Here is a 24,016-nt window from a genome sequence, read left to right as displayed (position 1 = left end):
GTATTTACGAGGGTCTGGCACAGATGGTCCTACCTGAGCAGTGGGGGTGCTGGCAGAGTAGTGCTGTCTTCTGACGAAGTCAGAGAGCATACACATGCACAGAGCTAGGGAAACTAGTCTCTCAGCACAAGCCAGATCTATTGTAAATGGTCTATTATTTGTAGATAACATTATTTACCACTTATTGTTATTTTTGGCTTAAGAGATGTTGGCATGTTTTAAGGAATAATAGTAGCTATGTGTTGGAGAGCCAGTGGGGTGCAAAAACATGCTGCCTGAGTGCAGGGCAGGGGATCTGTTTGGTTTTGTTTTTCCTCAGTGCATGGTTATATTAAGTTATATATTTATTTGGTTGTTTTTTTTTTTTTTTTTTCCCCAAAAAAGGTAGCTAGGATAGTATTATTGCTCTTAAAGTTTGCACTTGGTAGGTATTTATTTGTAACTTGGTAACTTTTAAATTATACTGAATATAATGTTCAGCAGCTTTATACTTACTGTATGCTTTAGGGTTATCATGTAGTATGCACATTTCTAGTGATGTGGCATACTTAATTTTTTCCTTATTTCTTTATCTAAATGTTGGTCAAGAATTGATTCACCTAGCTCTGTTATGTTTGTACAACTCTCTTCCTGCTGTTTTTTTGAATAGAAGAGCTTTGCAAGCTTGAGTCTGCATATTCTCACTCGGCATATTCTGTTTGCAGGAATGCAGAGGAAGAGGGGCTCAAGTCAAGTGAGGATTTCTTGATAGCTGCGTGACGGATTACAAAGTTGCATCACACGTGTTCTTCCTAAATCTTCTCTATCTGTCTGTCCCTAATCTGATTTTAAGTCTAGGCTAGTAGGCATGGTTGAGGGTGTAGATTTGAACCTGGGTTTGGCTTCACTCCTAACAGGCAGTAATCCCACCTGGCCGTGAGAAAGCAGCTAACTAAACCTGCATGCATTTATTTTAACAGTACTATCACTGTTCTACCTGGTCTATGGTTTTCCTTGTAAATCCTTGCTGATTTTCATAGTGTAAGTGACCCAATGTGACTTAAGTTTTAACTTCCTTAGTTTCTTGTGATTTCCATAATATGGGAATAGAGATGTCATTAAAGACACATTTTGTTTGTTTGTTTGTTTGTAGACTATTTTCCTTGGTGTTGTTAAAGGTTCCTGCTCCAGATTGCTTTGGTTTTAGATTGTTTCACTTGAAATAAAACACTGTTCAGTCACATCACAAGCAGCACCTTTATGGTAAATCAGAGAGAGAAGTGTGTTAGGAACCATATGCTATCCTAATGCAAAGGCTAGTTCAGCATCGTAATGAACCCTGTTGGATGTATTGGATGTCAGCCGGATGTTAAAATAGAGATGCTCTCTGGATTTGGCTAATTGCAACTATTATTGTTCTCTCTCTTTATTAGCATTTTTCAAAATGTTGATTTAATGGTTGAATAATTCATCTTACTGTTCAGTTTATGTGGATAAAAATAGAGGAATGAATTTGAATAATTTCCAGCCAAGTAAAAATTCTACTAAATTGTTTTGTTCTTTTTTATTAAAAAAAGCAGAGTTTGAAATCTCTTTTTAAACACAGTAAAACTTAGACTTTTTCACTAAAGTATATTTGTTGCTTTGGTTTAGTCTGTCAGCAGATAGTCCTCTATCTTCTAATACTTGCAGAATTTTCAGTTTATATATCTTGTTTACCAAAACAAGATTTAAAAATCTTGTTTACCAAAACCCAGAACTTCTTTTAAGGGCACTATAAATGTTTTAATATGCAGATATTTATTTTTTTTTGAGTGGTCTGTGGCAGATGTTGTTGCCATCATTGGCTCCAATAAATAAGTTAGATTATTATGTGCTTTGACTTCTGTGTTCATTTGCAAGCAGCTTTCATTAAAAAAAAAAAGAATAAAGTCAATGATTTGTTTTCTTCTTGTAGTCATTTGTTTCTTGAAGATGCAGAAGATGAGTGGCTTGATAAAATGGTGTTGACCAGTTTAGCCTTTAACAATATTATCTTTAAATAATTTTAAAAAAAATTTACTATCTGTCTGTAGAAAATTATCATAGTAAAGCTACATATCCTGCAGGTGAGTTCTGGAAAAAGATTATTCTTATTCCGGTGGACACAGTTTCAGCTGACATCAGATAGGTACATGTCTGTGATGGTTAGGACTGTATTTAGACAAAATAATAATTAGGTTGGTGCGTGGTTCACATTAGTGCTATAGGTTTGGATCCAGAATTACTTAGGTAGGCAGGAGACACTGTATCCAATTCCATAAAGGCAGAGTAAAGAGTAGTGAGCTGTAGGTCGGGTAAGTTGCTGTGTGGAGTTCCGTTTGGGATGTTGCTGTTGCTGCTGCTGTTCTCCATCTGGCAGTGAGAAGGGAAACACTGGGAAGACATTGGGGATGATGAAATGAGAACTAGGGGATCCACAGCTAGGCTGTCGTCTTTCAGCTCCTCCCAAAGATTTCCTATAACAAAACAAAATGGATTGATTTGACTTTCTCTATACGTGCTTTTTGAAACATTGTTTTACAGGAGTTGGTAATTATACAGTTGTGTGTGCTGTATGTGTAGGTACTGGTAATCACTTATGAATGAGAAAGGAAAAAGATTAATAGTTACTATTCATCTGTCTCCCTAATGAATTTAAATCTGGGAGAAAGCAGCATTAATTTAAGAAAATTATTTTGCTTGGTAATTTGCAAGATTCTGCTGCAAATGTATCCTTATGAAGCATAACTTTTATTTGAAAAAAGCCCACTAATTTTGAAACAGGAAATTGCCTCTGTTATCTGTGCAAGATATGGAAGAGCTAATGGCACTTTATGGGACAAACCTGCAGATCTGTAAATTACTTTACAACTGGCCTTCTCGTATTCTTATGGTGTAGCAGTCTCTGAATTGCACGCTATAGTACTGGATATGTGATTGACCCGACAAATCAAAAGATCTGAAATGTTGCATTTTTCTTACATATACCAAAAAGTTTCTTGTCTTTTCATTGAACATGCCTATCCCAGTGAAAGCATTAAATAAGTTGCTGCAGGAGGGCTGTGTTTGTCGTATGCGTCATCAAAGATTTCTTCAGGGAGGGCAGTGGCAGGCAGACTGTTGGTCCAAAGCTATACCCACCATCTACAGACTATCAAACAGGGTAACATTTTTAGCCCTTTTGCTGGAAGCCTGATTTTGTGTTTGGTGGTTGTTTTTTTTTTTTTTACTCTGTGTGTGTGTGTATAATGATTTTGCTCCAAGTGTGCAGGCCTTGTCTTAAATTTTAGCACATCTTATTTCAGATTTGAGAATTTTAAAAAGAAAGTAAGTAAAAAGCTTAGATATGGTTAAAAAATTTAAGGTAAAAGGCGAGGACAGAGGGAAGTTGGGATTGTACCATATTGGTGAAACATACAGAATATTCACAATACGAATGAGTATGGTCCAGATTAACTGAGCAAAATGGAAAGAGGTTCGGGGAAATGAGTGGAACGTGAGATCTGTCTGCCTGAAAGAGGAAGAAGCTAAGAATTCAAAAACCTGTGGTGTTAATCTTAGTCAAGCAATCTGGGCATGGCCGGATTGTGGAATATTTCTGACAGTACAATGGTAAGGCACATGCAGGCACTGAGTCATGTAGATTATTAAGACTATGTTTTTTTGCTCTTTTAGGTTGCTTTGTAACCTAAAAAAGTACCATTTTTTGCCTGTGCAGGAAGGCAATTCTTGCACGTTATTTGGTGCAGGAAGAGCTTTACCATTTGGAACTCACAGGTTTTATTTTATATGTATGCATATATAAATATATACACACAGACACATAAACTTGCTAGGTTTTTTTCATAGTTTTGCATGGAAAGCTATGTTCTTGGTGTTCAAAATCCTGTCTATTCAAGATGATTTGATTATTTAATATAAAAAACTTTACTGTCAGTATTACATGACTAAGAACACACCTCAGAAAATACAGTTGTTCAGGGCATAGATCATGTGAATGTCTTGAGAAGGAGTAAACAGTAAAATTTCTCTGAGAAGAAATGTGGAAGGTGTTTGAATAAATATTGATAAAAATGTCAACATATTAATTCAATCAAAATTATTTATCTCTGTGCCCTTCACGTGATAATTCTCTTGATATGCACTGAATAGCTGTGCTTGAGTAGTTTTCAGTGGAAAATATGCTTTAATTAAAAAAAACCCACATTCTAAATACCGTATTGCAGTATTAAATATCAGCAGTCCTAGTCAAGAGTAAGCAGGTTATTATTTTAAACGCTGGGTGTCAATCTGTAGCTTTCTTGGGAAACTTTTTAAAGATTCCATGTTGTGTGAAATAACGTAACCTAGTAAGCTGGTCTCTGTAGCAGTTGCAAGGACAAGTAGTTAAAAAAGAAGGGCATAAATGCATCTTATGCAGGCTGGGATGTGATGTAATAAACCTGACTCTACAAAATAAAAATGCCTTAGATATCTACCTTGGAGATCAAAATCAGTCAGGGATGGATTAAGAGCATCGATATCATTGCTGAGATCTCCTTCCTGCATGAGCGTGTCCTGCATTGTCCTGGCTGTCGAGTGCTCTGTCAGCATCTTCACACCGCAGGTAGGGGGGGTCTGGGCCGGCAGTGGAGAATCCTGGGTGATGCTGGGCTGAGTTCGGAGTTCACTCTGAGCCTCCCCAGAAGGAAATAGGGTCTGAGGGTCAGGTGACTGTTGCATTAACGTACTTGAGATCGGAGGAAACCCCTGTGGTGATGTGTAGCACGCAGTCTGCTGCCCCCCGAGCAAATTTGATAAGGGGTTCTTGACATGCAGAGCTCCTGATGCGTGGATACTCTGTAATGGCTGTGGTACCCCGGAGGAAAGAGATGGCTCGCACAAGGAGTGGGATTGGACTGCCATCTGCCTGGAAAGGGATGCACTTGCAACACCAGTCGGACTGCAGGACATGATGGAAGATCTCAGCTTCTCACTTTTGTCGCCTATCAGTGTGTCAAGTTCTTCTACAAAACAAGAAAAAAAGTCTGTGACTTACTTTTTCCTAACAGAGCCTTAATTTTCATAGCTTGCGGCTAGTATTTTGGTGTTCCTCAGGAAATGTGTGAGTGGAATGGTAAACAGAAGTGCTAGCCCATAGATGATAAGAACTGAAATATTTTTCTAAATTATCATTTCCAAGTAGGTATGTAATAAATTGCAGGCTTTTTGTTTAAAGGTTGGATACTTATCAGTTGATTTCAGATTTTATTCTATAGTATGTATTTCAGTGTTGTTTTTATCTTAAAGTTTAGTGAGATATGAAGACAGATTTTTTGGGGGGAAGCTTCTTTGTGCCTGTTTGGAAGCACTCCTGCAAAACTAGGTCCTATTTAATTCTGCTTTTAATTTTTTTCTCTTGTTTTGCCAAACACTTTATAACCCAGAAAAAATCTGTTTTCCTAAATCATGTATAAATTCTCTTATACAGCTTGGTGCCTGTTGCAAAGAAAAGTTCTGGGTAACCAGTGTTTGAGAACTAATATGCTAACGTATTACTGACCTGGCTTTGCCATACTCTTCCTTACAGCAACTGGGTCTTTCCTCTTCCATTTCTGAAGCTCTTCCTGCATCTTATCGATTTTGGCTGGATTCAGAGCCCACAAACAGCCCTTCCGAGAAGAATTGCCTGACTTGTTTTCAACTTTCTCAAAGCATTTGTTCAATGATAAGTTGTGGCGTACAGAATTCTTCCAGCCATCTGGAGCTGTCTAGAAAAACAAATCCAATCTAAGAATGGAACATCAAGGAAAAAAAAACCTCACGAAATATATTTCTCTCTTTTGACAGGTGAGATGATAAGAAATGCTGTTTATATTATACTTTCTACAATATTAACCTTGTATGTTAGAAGGAAGCTACAAAATGTTATAGTCATGTTATGTGGGGAGAAAGGAACCAGATAAAATAGTAACTGATCTTCCAAGCAAGAAGGTTGGCCTTGTCAGAGGGGCTGCTGAATTTTTAAGAGTGAATTTGGAAATCACAATAATTGTGTAAAGGATTATATTCTAGAACTAACAGGAAATCTCTCTTAATCTATTTTGGAACACCTAGAAAGTTTTCCAACACTTCATTGAAGGACTATGTGCTACTTGGACTCAAACTAAGTGTCCAGGCAGACTTCAGAAGAATTTTAGCATGCTGCTGTAGGTGTAACTTTGTATGCTAGCTAATTACATAACCAAATGGTTTAATCACAAGCCCTGCAGATGAGATACAGGTTTCTACATCAGATCACTGCATTTTTTGCTTTGCATTTGTTTTTAACTCAGCAGTGGAAGCTGGAAGGTTTTTTTAAAATGGACAAGACTTATGTTTCATTAAAATGATTTGTCTGGTTTTATTATGTTGTTTCTGATCAGTGAGGGAAACAAAATTCCCTCCTTTCCCTGAGGACAGTTTTGCATTGAATTGCAAGAATGGAAAGAAAAGATAACCTAGTGCAAAACCTCTGTTTATACAATTTAATTTTTACAATTTTTTTTTCTCCTGATTGCTTGTAAAAGAACTTTGAAAATTAATGTTGCTGTAAGGGATGAAGAGGGAAATACCCAGCAAAATGGTCATGCTCAGATTCTGATGGGAAATGCCTGTTCGCTTGCTAGTCTGAAATACTGATCTTGAAAGAATGGCACTGTATTCTTTTATAGCATGTAATTTTTTCTGCTGTTTGTTTATTTGATTTCACTCCTTTCTGCTTACTTAGTCCTGCAGCTGCAAGATAGTGCTCATCACATTAAGGCTTTGCAAATTAGTATGCACATTCATATCAGAAGATTCCTGTAGTACATTCCTGATGTGTCACTTCCTTGCTTTTCTTTTGGTAGGTTCTCTATGATGCTGTTTGTTGTGTATCTGAGTAGAACAGCCTTAGCTCATAGGCACTGCACTATAATCTTAAAAAAAAAAAAAAAGGTGGGGGAGTGCAGGAAAAATGACTTGCTACATAATGGTAGGAATCAACCTGAGAAACCCGACTTCATTGTGATATATGCAAGTGCAAGTCCAGCTAGACTTCCCCTGTCATTTTAAGACCAGTTAAAAAAAAAATGAAATTGTAGCTTTACCTGTGTCAGTCAAATGGTATTCTTTATATTCTTTCCAAGAGGTCTGCATTTGCAGAGATGAGAAATCTCAAGAGAGAGAGACTTTAGAGCTCATCGGATTACAAAGAATGATCTTCAGTATTAGTGTATGTGAGGCCTTTTTTTTTTTTTTTTTAATCAATTTTGGATGCTTTTTCTTTTCTTGTTTCCAAAAAATCCTCATCTGTGTGTCATAAGAATTAAAAGAAATTAAACAACTCTGAAAGGTGGGTATGAAGTTGTCTATGTGCCACTATTGATTCATAATCATGGATGCAAAATATTTGTCATTATAATTATTCCTATCAACCACAGAAAATTACTGAACAGAGAGCACAAGAAATAAATAATGATTTTCCATAGCCTTTTTGAAAAGGTTAAAAATTAAAATATACCTTTTATGTCCATTGTTTCCTTTCCATTCTTACACTTTATTAGTAGGGACCCTTCTTTCATGGAAAGACAGCTTTCTGATAGTTTCTCTAATTGTTGTCTAGTGTAACAAATTTCCTTTAAGACCATCTTTTATGCACGTGCTTGTGTACATTTTTGCTTTCACATGATACAATATGAATTTTTGAACATACTTTGACATAAATTCTACTTTTATCGGGAATGTAAAATCTGTTCTTTCCTAGCTTATGAAGGACTATCTTGTGGGTTAAGGTATTGAAAGCCTTACTGAAGAATTTCAGGGTCGAATTTAATACTTGCTTTCTTCATTAAGAAAATTAATTGGTTGTGTGAGTTAAACACATGTTATTTACTAAAAAAGAAACTATTTTCCCTTCATAGCAGTGCAGTTTCTACCCTTTTGGCCCGCCTGATGTCAGCATTTCACTATTCTGTTAGCCAGTCCCACAGGTGAGACCACATGCATTCCTATTAAAAAAAAAAACAACCAAAACCAAACCCCAAAAAACACCAAAAAACCAAACCAACAAAACCCCCTTTAAAACTCTTTCTGCCACAGGGTAATACTAAAGATGATGAATCAGTTTTTCTGCCTTGCAGATCATATTCAAGTTGCTTTCTGGCAGTTCTAAGAGTAAATAAAACTGTTCCTCCTAGGTAAGATGTGTGCTTAGCTACTGAATACGCTGACCTGAAAGAATATTCATGTTTCTTGCTCTGCACATGAGGCTACATATACCTCTGTCTGTATCTAGACAGGATAATTAGTGTTTCTGCTAAGCACCAGAGAAGTTGGGAGTGGCATGTGTTTCTCAGAGGTTTTCAGAATGTATGGGGGTGTAAACTATGAAATAGTTTTAAAAACGTAAGAGCGAAAAGTACACGGATTTATTCTGGAGACTGCTGCCAAGAGTTGAACAGGTTCTTGCATTAAACTTGGTATTGCTGAGCAGCGAGAAATAGTCATTTACCTAGGTAGGCCCTGAAGGAACACTCTGGCAGTGTGTGTGTGTTACAACTCTGTCACCGGTTTTTTAAGTTAACATTTGATTGTTAATAAACTGAGCTTTGGCTACTGAAGGTGCTCTCCTATAGTTGGAATCTCCTTGCTATAGCTCATTTTTGCCATTGCTGCATTCAGCGTAGTGTGGATGAAGCTGTGTGGAGCTGGACACTGCAAGAGAATACTTGCTGCTCTTAAGTTCCATCAGAGCACAGAGCTTTCTAACCTCTTGGACCACTGGCAATAACTCCAATTAACAAGATTAAAGCTTTCTGTTAGACTCACTAATCACTACAAAGAAAAAAAAAAGGATGACAGGCAAAAAGTATTATTGTACAGACCCATTGATCCTGACCGCCTCTTGAAGTTTAAAGAGTTCAGTGATCTTGCAAAACCCTTTCTCTTTAAATCTAGGTCTCAAGAGAAGGGAGAGGTACATCAAAGAGTAATTCAACTTTAGCTGCGTAGATGTTTTTTTTAGGACGTAGGAGTTGGATTGCTCTGTTTCAACTAGAAATGAGATTGTTGCATCATAGAAACTAAATTTGCTGTGGCAGCGAATACAAGTTAATTTGACTAGGCTTGTATCATCTAATGTCTCCCAGCAAGATTCTGTGTACACTTGTACTCTGTTTCTCTCCAACTTAAATTGCTTCCCCTCCCCCTGTTGTCTCCTGCTATTTAGTGAGTTCTGGTAGCAACAATAAAATGTTCCTCACTGATTTTTATATTACTTTGTCTTGCTGAAGACTGCAGAAAAGGGAGGATAGAGGATATTAGCTTTTGTCATATACTGATAATTTTTTGGGCTGCTGTAAAGACCAGAGGTAGGCAGGGTTTAGTGCTTATAAGCATAATAATTGCTTGCTTATGCTCCCCTGCTTATTTTAAGGGTGTTTGGGATGGAACTACTCAATCATTTGACTGTAGTTGTAAGTAAAATCCAAAAATAAAGCCGTCTCAAAACAGTGAAGGCAGTAGTACTCCCTGCACCATTCTTTTACTATAAGGTATATGACAGCAGTAACCTCTTTCTCATCAATTTTTAAAAGAATTAAGAAAAGACCTGAGAATCTGTAAAAAAGAAACCCAATCCCAAAACAAACAACCCACCACCAAAACCCACTCCCTGTGGAACAGGCAAGTTTTGATAAGAAGGGAAAAATTTAGATTAGGTATAAACCAGTTATTTAAAGCTGTGGCAGGAATATACCTACTGTACAGATGAGCATACGTATACACACATCTGTATGTATGCATGCAGGCAGACATATGAACACACACACATCTATACATTTTCACAGAAAATATCACAATATATATGATCCACAATGTTTACACACAATATGTAGTTGAGGAAAGGATGTATATCACCCTATCATTTCCGCTGTGTCAGAATAACTTTAACTTCAGGAACAGGAAGGTGACACCAAGCAAAGCCACAGTCTTGTGTCTGAGGAATTCTGTGCATGGTGGCAGCTGCAGCATTTGGTTTGCAAGCTGCTGCTGAATTTTATAATTGATTGTGATGTAAGACAGAGGAGAATTAATTTCAGTTTGGTCTGATGAATAAATGTGGACATGCCTGCAAAACTTTTCTTTAATATTCCCACCTCTCTGCTTGAAACTTGTGCTATTTTTCTAGAAAACCAATCAGATAAGAATGTGTTACTTTGCTGTAGATCACATGATTTGTGCGTTATGCTAAGAAGCATAGTTTGCAAAACACCAATTTCAAGATGATGTGGCCCAGGACCTTTTTCATAGTCCTTAAACTATTTTCTTTTGGATTATCAATATTTCTTGCAACTAGTAGTAAATGCATGGAAAATAGAGTTAATATTCTGTTAGGGACAAAATACAAATCTTTACACTTATTCTTGTTCTGAAAATGAAGAAAATGTATAGCTGCTGTGTTCTTGTGTGTCATTCTATCCTTCCTTTCCCTGTTTAGATTACTGTCATTGTTTAATTTCATGTGTGTTTAGCCTAAAAATCAGTTGTGTCCCTGTGACTTAACAAAGTTAGAGTGCTTCAGATTTGTTTCTGTGGATTGTGACCAGTCATGCTGTGATGGAATACTTCTTGAATTGTGAGGGTAGGTTTCTTTATTTTTTCTCTCTTCTCTTGCTTGTAACAAATAACTGAGTAGCTAGTGATTTCTTTGGGAGGAAATCTGGGAATACAGAAGTGTAATGGATCCTAACAGTTCTTCATGATAATGTGTGCTCTTTTCCTCTGATTACTGACAAGTGGTTTGTGGTTGTTTTTTTGTTTGTTTGTTTGTTTTTCGTGGGCATTATTTACCCTCAGTGGTCCAAAACCATTGCAAAATTGTATCAGAACATTTATTTTTAGTTATTCTTAGCGTTCTTTTCTTAATACAAATGTTTCAATTGCCTTTATGTAGTTGCTTTAAATTTAACTGCTGTGTGTTTATTTGCAATAGGAAACAGGACAGACTTGTGATGCTTTATTTTCTTTTTTGGGCCTTGCTAACAGTTGCAGGTCACCTGATCTGGACTTCCAGTGAGAAGTTTTTGAAGAATCAGCATCATAAAGCTCTGTCTTGAGCAGCAGTTGGTGATTCCATTATAGCTCTTTTCAAAATCTGAACTGTAATCCTTCTGCTCTTGGATCATGCGCTGACTAACTCTTTCCACTTGCATTCCAAGTGCAAGAAACCATTCTTTTATAGCATGGATTTAAATTTCAATAGTATCTGCTGCAAACCATACAACCTTACCTTCACCAACATTACTGTGTAATTATAAGCTTAGTACCATTTATCACATCTTATACTTTGTACAGTGTATGCAAGTGATGAAGTTGCCTAAGACGGATATCCCAGCTCCAGAACAGAGCAAGATAACCTTGAACCTCTGCTTCCACACGAGTCTGGAGGTGCTGTTGATGGCAGAGGAAGCCACAAGACCAGTTCTGCCTGTATTTGAGATCTGAGGTGAAGGAATGGATGTGTTTTTAGAAATATTTATCCTTGTTATGAGTTTTTATTGAGGAATGGCCACTGTTACCTGCACAAACTCAAAGCTGGAACAGTTCTTAATATCTTTTTGTGTTAAATATTACCACATATTGTGTTAACATTTCTGCCTAGGCCTAAAATGCTGGGTGATTTATGATCATGAAGGTATATCGTGTATAATTGATTTGATATTAATCTACTAAGAAATTATTCCTTCTCATAGACTGAATCCCCTCCCTTATTCCCTCTGCTGCCAGGTAAGCTTAGAGAGAGATTTGCCCCCCCTCCCTGTCGAACTCACCTTAAAGTAAGGAAAATGTTCTGTCATGAAATTGTAAATCTCACTGACTGGCAAACTCCCTGTCTTGCTGTTTTTGAGTGCCATGAAGATCAGGATGCTTTAGGGAGAGAAAGAAAAGTATTTTAGTCTGTTCTGCTTGACTCCTCAGAAGTAGAAACCCCCCTATTTTTCACAGTGTGTGTAGGTACGCTGGCTTTCAATATCATAGCATGAATACTGATGATGCTTAAAGTTGCCACTCAGTTGTTTACAAGCAGTCTCCTTACACTGCTTAGCTTCCAGATGTAGTTCTCAAAATGCATATAGAAGGCCCAACCTGGGTTTAAAATAAAGTAATAGAAAGTGGAATCAAGACCACAGCCTTCAAGTCCTGCTATTGTGTACTTATTTAAGGTTGTGTTTGAAAGCTCAAACTGATAAAGGCCACCAAGAGAGTATCAAATTGATGGTGACAAGATGTATAATGGAAATTTAATTATCTGATCTACTTTATTAGACTGCTATTTGGGGACTAAACCTGTGTGGTGACTTGCATATCTGATATGTTTTCTAGGCATTTCCCCCTAGTAACTGGAGAAAAAAAATAGTTTTAATACAGGTCCTAGAAAAGACAACTAAGTGTTATTAGTCTTGCACTGATGAAATTTGCAACACCTAAGATTTTTTTATTAGAGAAATGTCTAGCTTTTATGGGGGTCATCAAGACTGTTTGCATGCTTTACAGCATTTCATTTCCCTCTGCCTTGGCCCCAGAGTCTGGAACATCTTGTGATTCATACAAACAAGACAGAGCGCACTGAGAACAAGACAAATACAAGTATGTTATTGCAAATTATGCTGGAAATAGGCCATGGGTAAACAGTGTATTTCCTGTAACACTAGGACTTGAAAAAATATTTTATTACCTGTAGGAGTAGATGGGTTTGGGAAACAGAGGCTGCTGGGATTCTTGACTGCTTTGAGGAGCAATTCTTTGGTAAGGGTAGTGTGATGAAGTAATATAAGTCACAGGGTAGTTGCCTCCTGAGGGATACTGGTGATACAATAAACGAGATGTTACTTGGCTTAGCAACAAGCTGTCAAAAACATTTCTTTCTTAAAAACAGTATTAAACTATGAAATTCTGAGGATATTGTCCTCTGCCTACATTCAATGGCTGTTATGCCAATTCAGACCTGAAGTCTTTTTAGCATGGTTTTCGAAAACATTAATATTATTAGTCAATGCTTAAGAAGTATAAGAAACAGGACACATATGAGGAGGAGCTCACTGGTATGTTGGCTCTTACCAGATCCTGTTGCACTGTGTTCCAAATTGAAGGATGTAAAAAACTACTTTCTTTTATTATTACCTGCTATGGTACTGGCATAGCATTCACATTTCTTGTGAAAAAAGAGAAACTACCTTTTTAGTTGTCTCCAGATAATTCATAATTTTATAGACCTAAAGTGTATCATCCATCTCTTTTGTGGTTGAAGTACCTTAGCCCACTCAGCCTCCCCTGAGCATTGCACTATGCAGACAAGTCAATTAATGCTGTAATTTTATTTATATAAATTAAAAAAAATAAAAATAAAACAAACAATGTACACCATAGAAAAATAAGCCTATTAAGCAAAGCCACTAAAAAAGAAGAAGAAAGTGAAGTTTTGACTGAGCCTTGTTTGGGTTTGTGTGCTGTTGTTTTTCATTTTTTAGTTGGAGAGGGATACAACAAGACAAAAATTCAAAGTGTATAAAATCGACTCCCAGATATTAGCATCCCAAAGCATCAGTTGAATTTGCTATTATCAAGCAAGGCAGTAAAAACCCCCAAAAATAACAACAAAAGCTTTAGTAGATGGCATCAGAGTATATATAAAGCAAATGTATTATTACAGAATAAGTTAGTAATGTCATTCCAGGGGTCAGGAGAGTGGTGTATGAGACATTTCTCATAGACAGTTTTCATATTGCCTGACTCACACTGAAGCTGTGAGGCTGCTTCCTCCCAGTTCCCTCAGTCAATGACAAGAAACAGGCTTCTCCAGGAGGCCAGGAGTTTATGCTGTTAACCACCACCTCAAGCAGCTTTTTAGCTCCGCCCCGCCCCCCTCCCCCCCATGTTCTATATCAGAAAGCTAGAAGGAATAGCCAGGACATCTAAAATCGGATAGCATTTATGTTACCATCACCCCACCCCTGTGGACACGCAGCAGAATGCTACATGAGACTGAAATGCTAAGCTATCTCTTCAAGAGATCTTTACGCCTGTCCAGCCCTCAAGACACAGTAAAGAAATGGCTGGCCTATCATGCAATCACCATGATAGAAATATGCCAATGCAATAAAATAGGTAAAAGAGGGGAGATAATGCTGATAGATAGCCTCGATTGCATCAGTTTCTGTAGGTTTGCTCTCAATTTTTTAACACAGCAGCTGGTGACATATTTTTCTTTTCCAAATTATAGTTTAAACCTGCTGGCAAGCAACTTTCAAGAACAAAGAAACACTATCCTGCTAAGGTAAGATACCATAAGATACCATCAGTTGGCTCTCCATGAGGCAAAGGCTCCCACTGAACTCAGCTCTGTGTGAGAGGAATTCCTGCCTCTTACAGATGAATCTTTCCAAATGCCAGGGCTAGGGCATGGCCAAAATTAGGAGTCATGTCATATGCTATTAAAAAATATACCTGCATGCCTTCCTTAGTACTCAAAGGTTGCTGAGCCCTGTTCTAGTGTTTTATTGCTTAGCTCTAGAAGTCCTGTGTCATGACGATTTTATGGGTTCCTTTGAAAGGTTATAAATATAGCTTGCAAGACTTTTTGGGAAAATTTCCTTGGCAATTAGTTTATATGTCTCTTCAGTTTCTTACTGTCATTCCTATTTTCAGACCAATAGCTTCTGTTGCTCTTGGTCTTTGTCCCCTTAAAAAAGCAAGCCTGTGAGAGGTTATGTGCTTGCAAAGTGTTCATAGTTCATTTATTTATTTTGGATTGTGAATAATTTATTTCAGTTTCTCAGTAACTTTATTGTTGTTGCTTGGGTTTTTGTCTGTCTGCTTGTACCTTTCTAACATTGAACTGCCTGAAATGGAATGTGGGAAAACATTCTGAATACACTCATTTGTTTGCTACAGTAAGCAGGATGAAATAAATGAGATGTACATAATTAATCATGTCCTGCCTTGTTGAACTAAATACTGGGCAAAACTGCAGTCTCCAGAGCAGCTGTGAACTGATTTCCTTGTGCAGTTCCGTGTGTATATTTTTTCACTAGAGCAGAAAAGTGGGCAATTCATACAATAATTTTGATTTTAATTGGTTTAGTGGCTCTTTGAACAGAATGAATACTAAGATGGGGCTGGTTGTGATGTCATCACCAAAGGCAAGAACTGGGCATTTTAAGGATTATTTTTGTTTTATTGGTTTCATTACTCCTTTTTGAGGGATACAGAGGCTGAGGAATGGTCTGGTATGACAGGCTTGAGCTGGTTTTACAGTCAACTGGCATGAAAGATGTCCGTGTTTTATGGTGGGTGGGTAAGTGACTTCAGTAAGTGTCTGCTACTTCTTTCAGGTCAATAAGAAGTAATTTTTCTTGTGAGTCACCATTTGTGTTGTGTCCAGCAAAGGGGAAGGTGAGGCCATTTTATCATTTGGACAAAATTAGCAAAGGGTTTGATCTCTCTCATCCCTCTAATGAAAAGTGAGGTGTAGTTTGAACATCCTTCACTTCAGGCTAAAGGGCCTGTTCTCTTGAGTGTTACTTCCTAGTGATTTAAATTGCACTGCTCCATTCAAATTTGAAACGTAAAGTATTAATGCTGGAGCTGCTTCATGCAAAAGATGTTATTCCACTTCTTCTCAGTCTAGTATCACATGTTCTTTCATTTCCCAGTATCTGATTATGGCACACAGACAGCAATTCTATCTGTTGTGACTTTGGCTGCTCATACCTGTTGTTTTTTTCCTCTGAGTAGTAGAACACGTTGCCATGCTTTTCCTACTAAGAAGCACAAATACTGAAAAGTCTAACAGAAACCTGCTGCGTATAAGAGATCTGTCACAGTGCCAGCCTGCAGGTGGATGGAAGACTTTCCTCTTAGTGCTTGTTGTATCTTGCCTAGAAGCTCGCAGGTGGTGTATTTCAGATTTAATTTTTGTAGTTTTTTTGAATGTGGTTAATGCCAATGTATAGTAATAGTACTAGCTTCAAATCAGCAGTGACGGGGAAGGATGCCTCCTTCAGAATGAATAAAGAAATTAAAAAATATTCAAATGAATTAACAAGCTAACTGGAGTTTCTGCTAAAGCACCACACAAACCTGACATTTATACTGCGTGTGAGATGTATGGCACATCCACAATGTGTGTACTGCAGTCTCAGTGGGGAACTAGTTTATCTTTGCAGCAGAGCTTTTGTGTCAAGTTAATCTTCCATCTAGGACTCTTTGCTTCTGAAATAATAATAATAATAAAATCAATTTGTAAGTTAGAATGGTAGTGTAATATCACCTTTCTTCTCATTCTATTTTAATTTTGTTATTAACTTTTATCCCTTCTATTGAGTTTTAGGCTAACAAGAAAAAACAAGTAAATAGTTATGGTGGGTTTGATAAATTGAAATGGAGTTACTTTTTTGCCACATTATAGGGGGGAAAAATGGTTCAGTAAATTCTGGATAGTGGAACGCTGGGGAGATAGGTAAAAGAAAAACCCAGGAGTGAGATATTATCTAGCCATATTTCCTGATGCAGTGTAGGAGAACCGCTTCTTTCTGTTATCTGTGCCTTCTCACACCTATATAGCATCTGTACACTTCTCAAGCTTTACAAGGCAACCCACTGAGGACAGGGGATACAAAAATCCTTGATATTGAAACTATTTGAACTTCAGTAATACCTGGACGCCCTAAGCAAATTGGTCTGTCCTTGTGCAACACCTAGTTGAAGAAGAACCTCCGTGCCCCTGAGTTCCTAAGCTGATTTAAATACAAAGTCCAGTTAGTGGTCAGGGGCTGGCCACAGCTGAGGGAGCAGGAGGAGAAAGATGACAGTAACAGGAACCTGATTTTAGAAGTTTACTTCATGCAAGTGTGGGTCCTTGAAGGTGCTTTCTGAGCTGCCTTGCTGCACTAACAAATGAAATTCCTAAAAAGCCATCTGTGACAGATGATTTAATTTTATCAATGATCATAAAATTCCAAGATTTTTGGGTTTTTTTATGGTAATTTAGCATCTGTTTTCAGAAGTTACTTAAATTTCCTCTTAAATTACATCATGCCAAAAATAACCTTTCTTTTTCCTCATGAGGGACTAAATCCTGGTGATGAATGGTATGATTACTATTCCAACGACTCAGACTAGTAACACCATATGAATTAACAATCCCTATGAAATAACATACAGTAACCTGTTTTTTGTTTTCTTTGCACAGTTTTAAATCACTACTCTGTTAGTCACATTTTTTATACCTCTTGAGCAAGCTGAATAAGATAGTATAGTTGATTTCACAACATCAGTCATCAGTCACTGGGATCAAAGGAGTCGTAACTCAAGTGTGAGCTTTTATGCTCAAGTATTTTCTATCTATGAATTCCCTGTAAGTTTAATTTAATTCAGTTCTAATGGTTGGGAGTTTTGGTAGTTGTGCTCTTTTTGTATATGGATTTCTGCCTGATTATCTGAAAAATCCTTGTTGCCTTAATTTCACCTTAAATAAGTTTTGGGTTTTGTTGTTGTTTGGTTTTTTTTGTTAATAGGGTGTTTCAAGCATATTTTTACCTCCTCGACTATCTGTCTTACTGAAAATTTTGTACATTGCAGATAACTAAGCATAAAAGAGAAAAATTTCAATGCATTGAACAGCACCACCATTTATAACTAAAGGAAATTATTTAAATACATTTCAAAGTAATGAAAATTACTTTCTGTGGTACGCACTCTCCCTCTATGCCAAGTTTTCAAAGCTTAGTAGACCTCACTTGCCAGCCTCTATAAATACATATTAGGATCACATGTAAGATTAAGGTATGTATGTTTGGTTTTACAAAGATACAATATGTGTGCTGCTTTGAAAATATGAACTGATATGTATTCAAACGACACCTAAACACACTCAAGAAAAACAAGGTGTCAGTTACTCCTGTGCATTTTTAGCATTAACAATATGCTTACATTACAAAAGAGCAACCTTAATATTGTACATTCTCGTGCATCATCAGCATTATTGTCAATTATGCTTCAGCTGAATAATCTTTCACTGGGGATGATGTAATAGTCAAAAGATTGCAAAAGAGATGTGTGGGCCATCAAGCACAAGGAAAGTGAGTATCATCTGTTAAAATTTTGCTTTACAAGTGCTTTTCTATGTTTGATCTGAATTTTAGGTATACAGCCACATCTATTTAGGTTTTTATTCTGAAGTTAAAGCACAGTTAATTCCCTGGGATCCTGAAATGCCAACGGTTATGTTAATAATTTGTCTGGTTTCAAAGCCAACTTTCTTGATCATAATGGTAAAAATATAAATAAGCAGTTCCAAGATTTAATTTTTACAAGGTTGGGTGGTGTTTTTTTTTCTGTTTTCTGGACGATGATTGAAAAATGCATTTAGATGTGCTGCTTTTAAGATCTCATTGTCATAAGCAAAATGTGTGTATCCAAACATGGCCTTGCAAACACAAATTAAGCAGGTATTGTTTCATCTGTCTTTTTGTGTTATTACCGTAACTACCATACCATTATGGTGCTAGAAATACAGGGGATTTTGGTCTGCATACTGTACTGACCTGATGGAAAGGATGTGAGGGGCAATACATCTGCTGCACTTGAGGCTGATAGCAGTATAAACCGGGCTGCCCTTCTAGTGGGGATGTCCTGAGCTTGATGTCTGAATCCTGCTGGAAAATATTTAAGGGAGGAGTTATAAGAGAAAACACGTCAATTTAAAATAGAACTGTTAGTCACTGTTCTGATTTGTCTTTCAATATACTTATTACTTTTTTGGACTTGATTCTGTCACAGTGTGTGTTACACAGAATTTGTTTTATGTTCTAGTGGTGCAAGAAGAAACATTGCTTCCTGGGTTCATATTATTAACTATTTAAAAAAAGGAAATCCCCGTCCAAATTCCACGCAAAGAGCAATTGAGAAAATAGCAGTTTCCATTTATCTTTTTTCCCTACTTACACAAACCCCATACTCCAGCTTGGATTCCTGAGCATGCACATATGTCTGTCTCTCTCTCTTTTTTTAATACTCCTTGGTTTTATCTTGCAGACTGTCAGTACCTCAAGCTGGCGCTGGAGTTTTGTCATTAGCTAGAGAGTGAGGTTTATAATGCACAGGAAAGAGGTGGCAGAGAAGAATCAAACTAGGTTGACTACTGAATTTAATGAAGATACAGGAAATATAGTAAGAATGTGATCCTCCTCCCCCCCCCCCCCGCCCCCCCCCCCCCCCCCCGGTGTGGAAATAAACATAACTAAGTTAATCAAGTCTTAATTTCTCAAAGGTCTGTCCAGCTGCCTGTCCTGGATTCCACATAGGGCTTGAATCTTCTGTTAAGGGCTCAGGCTCCTGGATGTTAAGTGTTGCTGGTTTTTAGTTAGAACACTGAGTGTACCATATGGTTTGTGTGGTAACACTCTGCTTTAGAAGAGCAATTCAAACAAACTGCATGCTAAGCAGAGCGCTAGACAGAGCTCTAGCTGGTGATAAACAGTGCAGGGAATGGTGTGTCTTAAACAGCGTCCTTATCCGTGCATCTGGTTCCTTCCCCACTTAACATCCACAGCCAGGAATTCTGTTCTGAGAGCTGGTGTTATAGACGTCTTATTATTTCAAGGAACTAGTAACACTTATCCTTCTGTTTTAAAGCAAAGCCATAATGACCATCTTTTATGGTATAGATTAGTGTAGGGGTACATATTAGACCTGATTTGATATCCTGGCACCAAGCAAATGCCACATCCAGTATTAATAAACGTCCGTGCTATTTTGGTGACCACAAGATGATGTTTTTTTCAGAAATATCAACTTGCCAGCAGTGTGTAAGTTATTTAAGAGCTTTGAAGTTGCATGCTGACTGAACCAGTGGAGACATTTTTTTTCCTGAGTAGTTACGTGTATTTGGTAAGGGGCTCCTGCCGTGCTATCTTGACATTTTCTACATCTCACAGCCCAGGGATTTGGGGAAGAAAATGGGAATGTTTTTCATCAACTGCTTATAGGTTTTGTGTTAAACTCATCTGACCTAGATGAGTATTTATCCAGGAAATAAGAGATCTAGATCAATTTCCTCCTTAACTTGAATGGCTTCAATCTCCAGGTATGTACCCTGACAACATCCCACCATTCCCTGGTGAATTGTCTTAATCCAATTAAGATGATTTTGTTTTTTTTAACCCTTCTTTCTTTTGGTAACCCTTAAATTCTTCGCATCACAGCAATTTAGAACCAGTGGTTAGGGCCCTCTCCTGGCAGATGTAGTCACTGGTTTTGTCTGCACTAGATGATGAAGATAGAATTTTACTACTTTGGATCACAGTAGAGATATCTGGTGGAGACAGATACTGAAAGGGTAATTTACCTTGCCCTTCAGGGATCTCGGTGCTGCCCTAAATAGGCACTTGCCTTTATCCATTATGTAAATTAGCCCAGGTACCTTTGCACTGCACATACCATGAACAGATCTTATATTTCATTTTAAGTAGTACTGATGTCTTAGAGTTTCTCTTCTATTTGTGTTAAGAAAAATACAGCTCAGCCAATGTGTTGTAACAAATCTGATATACATGTTCTCATGTTTGAAAAATACTGTTTTGTGAACTTTTGTCCCTTGAAAATACTAGTTGATGACAATTACTGATACAAACCCTGTTGTCAGGAAGGATTTGGATTGTTAGGATTCATGTCTAGTGGAAAATCATTTGTCCTTGTGCATCTTTGAGGATTTTTTCAGTAGGGAAAGGCCATAAAATAGAGAACTTTGACAAATAAATATGGATGCCTATCCCAAGCTCTTGCCTGCAACTTGACAAGAGACTAAATGTCCATTTAGCCATGTTAAAAAATAATAAAATAATCCCAAAAGTATATATTTGCCATTGAAAACAGGAAAAAAAAATGAGAAAAAATACTGACCATGACTTGTGAACCATGATCTTGACCTGTGGTGCTGTATTGGAGGCTGTTACACCATGGTTGTTCTGCAGAGATATTCGGAATGTGTGTAGGAAATGACTCTGACTCGTCAGGACCTGTAGATCCTGGTAGACTCTCAAAACCATCAATGCTTCTAGCATTTTTGAACGGTGAACCTTCTGGTGGGAGGGCTTGGTGTGCTTCCTGGAAGACATCTTCGCTGATCTGCCTCTTGTAAGGGTGAAAGGGGTTTCTGCTGCTCTTGAGAAACCTGTCATAACTTCCTACAGTACTTTCCTCATAACTATATCGTCTGAATTTTTCAGTACTGAAAGATGCTTTAAATTTGTTCTTGCCACAGTGAATTCCTTGGCTTGTAGGGTATCTCCCGTGAATTTGGTCCTGGGCTGGAGAAGCAGGGCTGGGGCTGTGAGAAGACTCTGAGCTCTTCCTTTCTGTCCTGCTGTCTGACTCATATGGTTGGCAGTTGTAAGTGGGGTTATCCTGCAATGAATTATTGGCATTTATTTAGGATTAGTATGAGCAAATATCTTATTATTTTAATTTTTTACAAAAAAAGTACATTAAAAATATATTATTGATGAGAAGTATAAAATTACTAGTCCTAGCCACCTTCACACCCTAAAAGATCTAAAGGCTTTTTGGTTACTTGGTATTCAAAATTGTTCAAAACTAAATTGATACAAGCATTGAAAAGACTGAACTAACCTGGAAAAACAGGATGTCTTAGGTTACTATTGACTAGTTGGTCTAACAATTTCAGGGAAAAGATGATGTATGATCAAGTGATGAAAGATTAAATGGCAGGAATATGATAAGTGCAAGTCTTATCATATACAAGTTTAGTCAAATAAGCTTGATCTCATTCTCTGGTGGTGTTACAAGCTGCCAGATATGTTGCTAGTTACATCACTTCCTTTCATTAACATAGCCACACTCGCTCTGAGAGACAGGTAGGCTCTAGGCAGACATTTTAACCTTCCTCCTGTCTCATCTCCTCCCTTCCCTTTTGCACTTCAGCAAAAAGAAAATAACAGCTACTAAAGCGCTCTTTAATCTGGAAGAGAAAGACTTAACGAGAACCAGTGTCTGGATCCTGAAGCTGAACACCTTCAGCATAGAAATTATGCATATTTTCCCTGACATCAAGGATGAGTAACAACTTGGGTGCCTTTTGAGAAGACATGCTTAAGTCAAGAGTAGGTTATTGTGTTCAGTGGAGGGGAAAATATAATGTTCTGTGTTACACAAAAAGTCAAACAAGATTATCAAGTGGCCCCTTTCCTCCTTCCCCCTCCAAATGCAAATTGGTCTTATAGTATTTTAGGAGAACAGATAAAGGAATATATGCCTTCATGGAGCAATCAGATTCCAAGAAGCCCCAAAGGGAAGTTTGCATAAAAGTCAGTGCTTTCTGCAGAGTGGAACATGGCAGAACTATTTTTTTCATTTGCACATGGGTCTGTGTGTTAAAGCTATTAATGTTTTGTTCTGTCATGGATTCTGCAGAAAGCAAATCTGACCTCATGACACTTTTGGCATCTCACATGAACACAAACTTGTAATTTCTGAATTCTTACTTCCTTGCTCTCCTCTATAGCCTTAATACATGTATTTATGATATCTTTTGTTAAATAAGAATTTTAAAAACTTTCTATATTTAGTTAAAGCTGTATGAATGGCAGTGCTTCCACTTCTCCATCTGAAGTTTTCATAATAAGAGTATGGGAAAGCTTATTTTGCCATTTTTTGATGAAAACCACTATTCTGAACTGTACTTTTATGAAAGGTAAACATGATGAATATATAGGCAACAGGAGAGAGATCATTTTATTCCAAAAAATGTCCCAAGGAATTCTAAAGTGCTTGAAGGTATACTCTATTGGTGGGGAGTAGAAAAGAGGTTCTGATGTCTCTCTGTCTTCTAATTTATTTATTCATTTTAGAAACAGGATGAGGATTTCTTTAAATGTAGCATTTTTACTAGATGAATTGCCTGATTTGTTTTAAAGTAATAGGATTTTTTAAGCAAGCAAATAGGAAATTTAGCATGGAGCTTAAGATTTAACGAGAAGAGTAACTCAGGTTTCTGCTCTTCAAGAATAAAACTTTCAGTGTTTACTTTGTTACCAGTTAAGTATGCTGAGATTTAGTAAAGCAGTTGCTGAATATTGTATCTGAACTTGTGCCTCTGAAGAAAGGGAATAGAACTGGGCCGTCTTACTCACAGTTTGCTGAGCTGGGGATACTGAATCCCCCTGTGTCTTCATGAGGTCTTGTTGGTCCCTTTCCAGAGTGTCCGAAGAAGAAAATTTAATATTAGATTGATCCTGGAGTAGTGAAACCATTACCAAATCCACGTCAGACAGGATTCCTGTTGTGAGAAAATCAAATTACAGTAAGTATTTTCTAAAACTTAAATTGGAGAAGAAACTATCTTGTTACATGCAAATGACTAGAGTGAATGATACCTTATCTTAAAATGAGCAAGAATTCCTAATACAGTTGAATTCTAATTTTTTTTTAGCTCTTAAAGAAATGTTCTGTAGATGCAATTACAATGAAGATGTGATGCAGAGTTTATATGGATTTACCACACAATTTTTATAAAAAGAAGTCATTACTTTGCTATACGTTCATAAGTTAATGAAAATATATTGCTTTGGGGTTATGCAAATTTAGTACTATTGCTTTATTGAGAGATTGAAAGCAAATGGGGTCCATTTATATTACAGTGGGACTATATACAATAAAAGAGGTTTTTGCTATCATTACTTAGACTGGTTGCTACAGACTTTATTTTTGCTTTTGTTGTTTTATTAGTACCAATCCCTTCAGCCTTTTCATTCTGTTTTGCATGATTAAATGTATCTGAGATATGTAAATAACTTCATCATTCCATACCTATTTTTGTTAGTTACATCTCCTCTCAAGTTCCTGATCTTTGATCTTTGGATATATGAGACATATCTGATAGCTTTCTTTGGATTCAGAGAAATAAATTTGATATGCTAGTATTTTGTTTTCTACCATG

The 24,016-nt window shown here is 37.2% G+C and overlaps 1 protein-coding gene across 1 annotated transcript; it reads right to left on the bottom strand.

Moving 5' to 3' along the window:
- Positions 1 to 1,718: 1,718 nt before the first annotated feature.
- FOXN1 (forkhead box N1) lies at positions 1,719 to 23,330 on the bottom strand (the record flags this gene model as incomplete). The annotated part of the gene is made up of 8 exons (XM_080380023.1): positions 1,719 to 2,477; positions 4,479 to 5,006; positions 5,543 to 5,750; positions 11,832 to 11,928; positions 12,737 to 12,864; positions 18,606 to 18,716; positions 20,962 to 21,465; positions 23,211 to 23,330. The coding sequence occupies 8 exons, from the start codon at positions 23,328 to 23,330 to the stop codon at positions 2,212 to 2,214; spliced, it is 1,962 nt and encodes a 653-aa protein (XP_080236149.1). The 3' UTR covers positions 1,719 to 2,211.
- Between the last annotated feature and the right edge of the window lie 686 nt (positions 23,331 to 24,016).

The sequence above is a fragment of the Falco punctatus genome (assembly GCF_963210335.1).
Source record: "Falco punctatus genome assembly, chromosome: 1".
Classification (NCBI taxonomy): domain Eukaryota; kingdom Metazoa; phylum Chordata; class Aves; order Falconiformes; family Falconidae; genus Falco; species Falco punctatus.
Note: the sequence above shows the minus strand (reverse complement) of the source record. Positions and strands in the feature narration are given on the sequence as shown.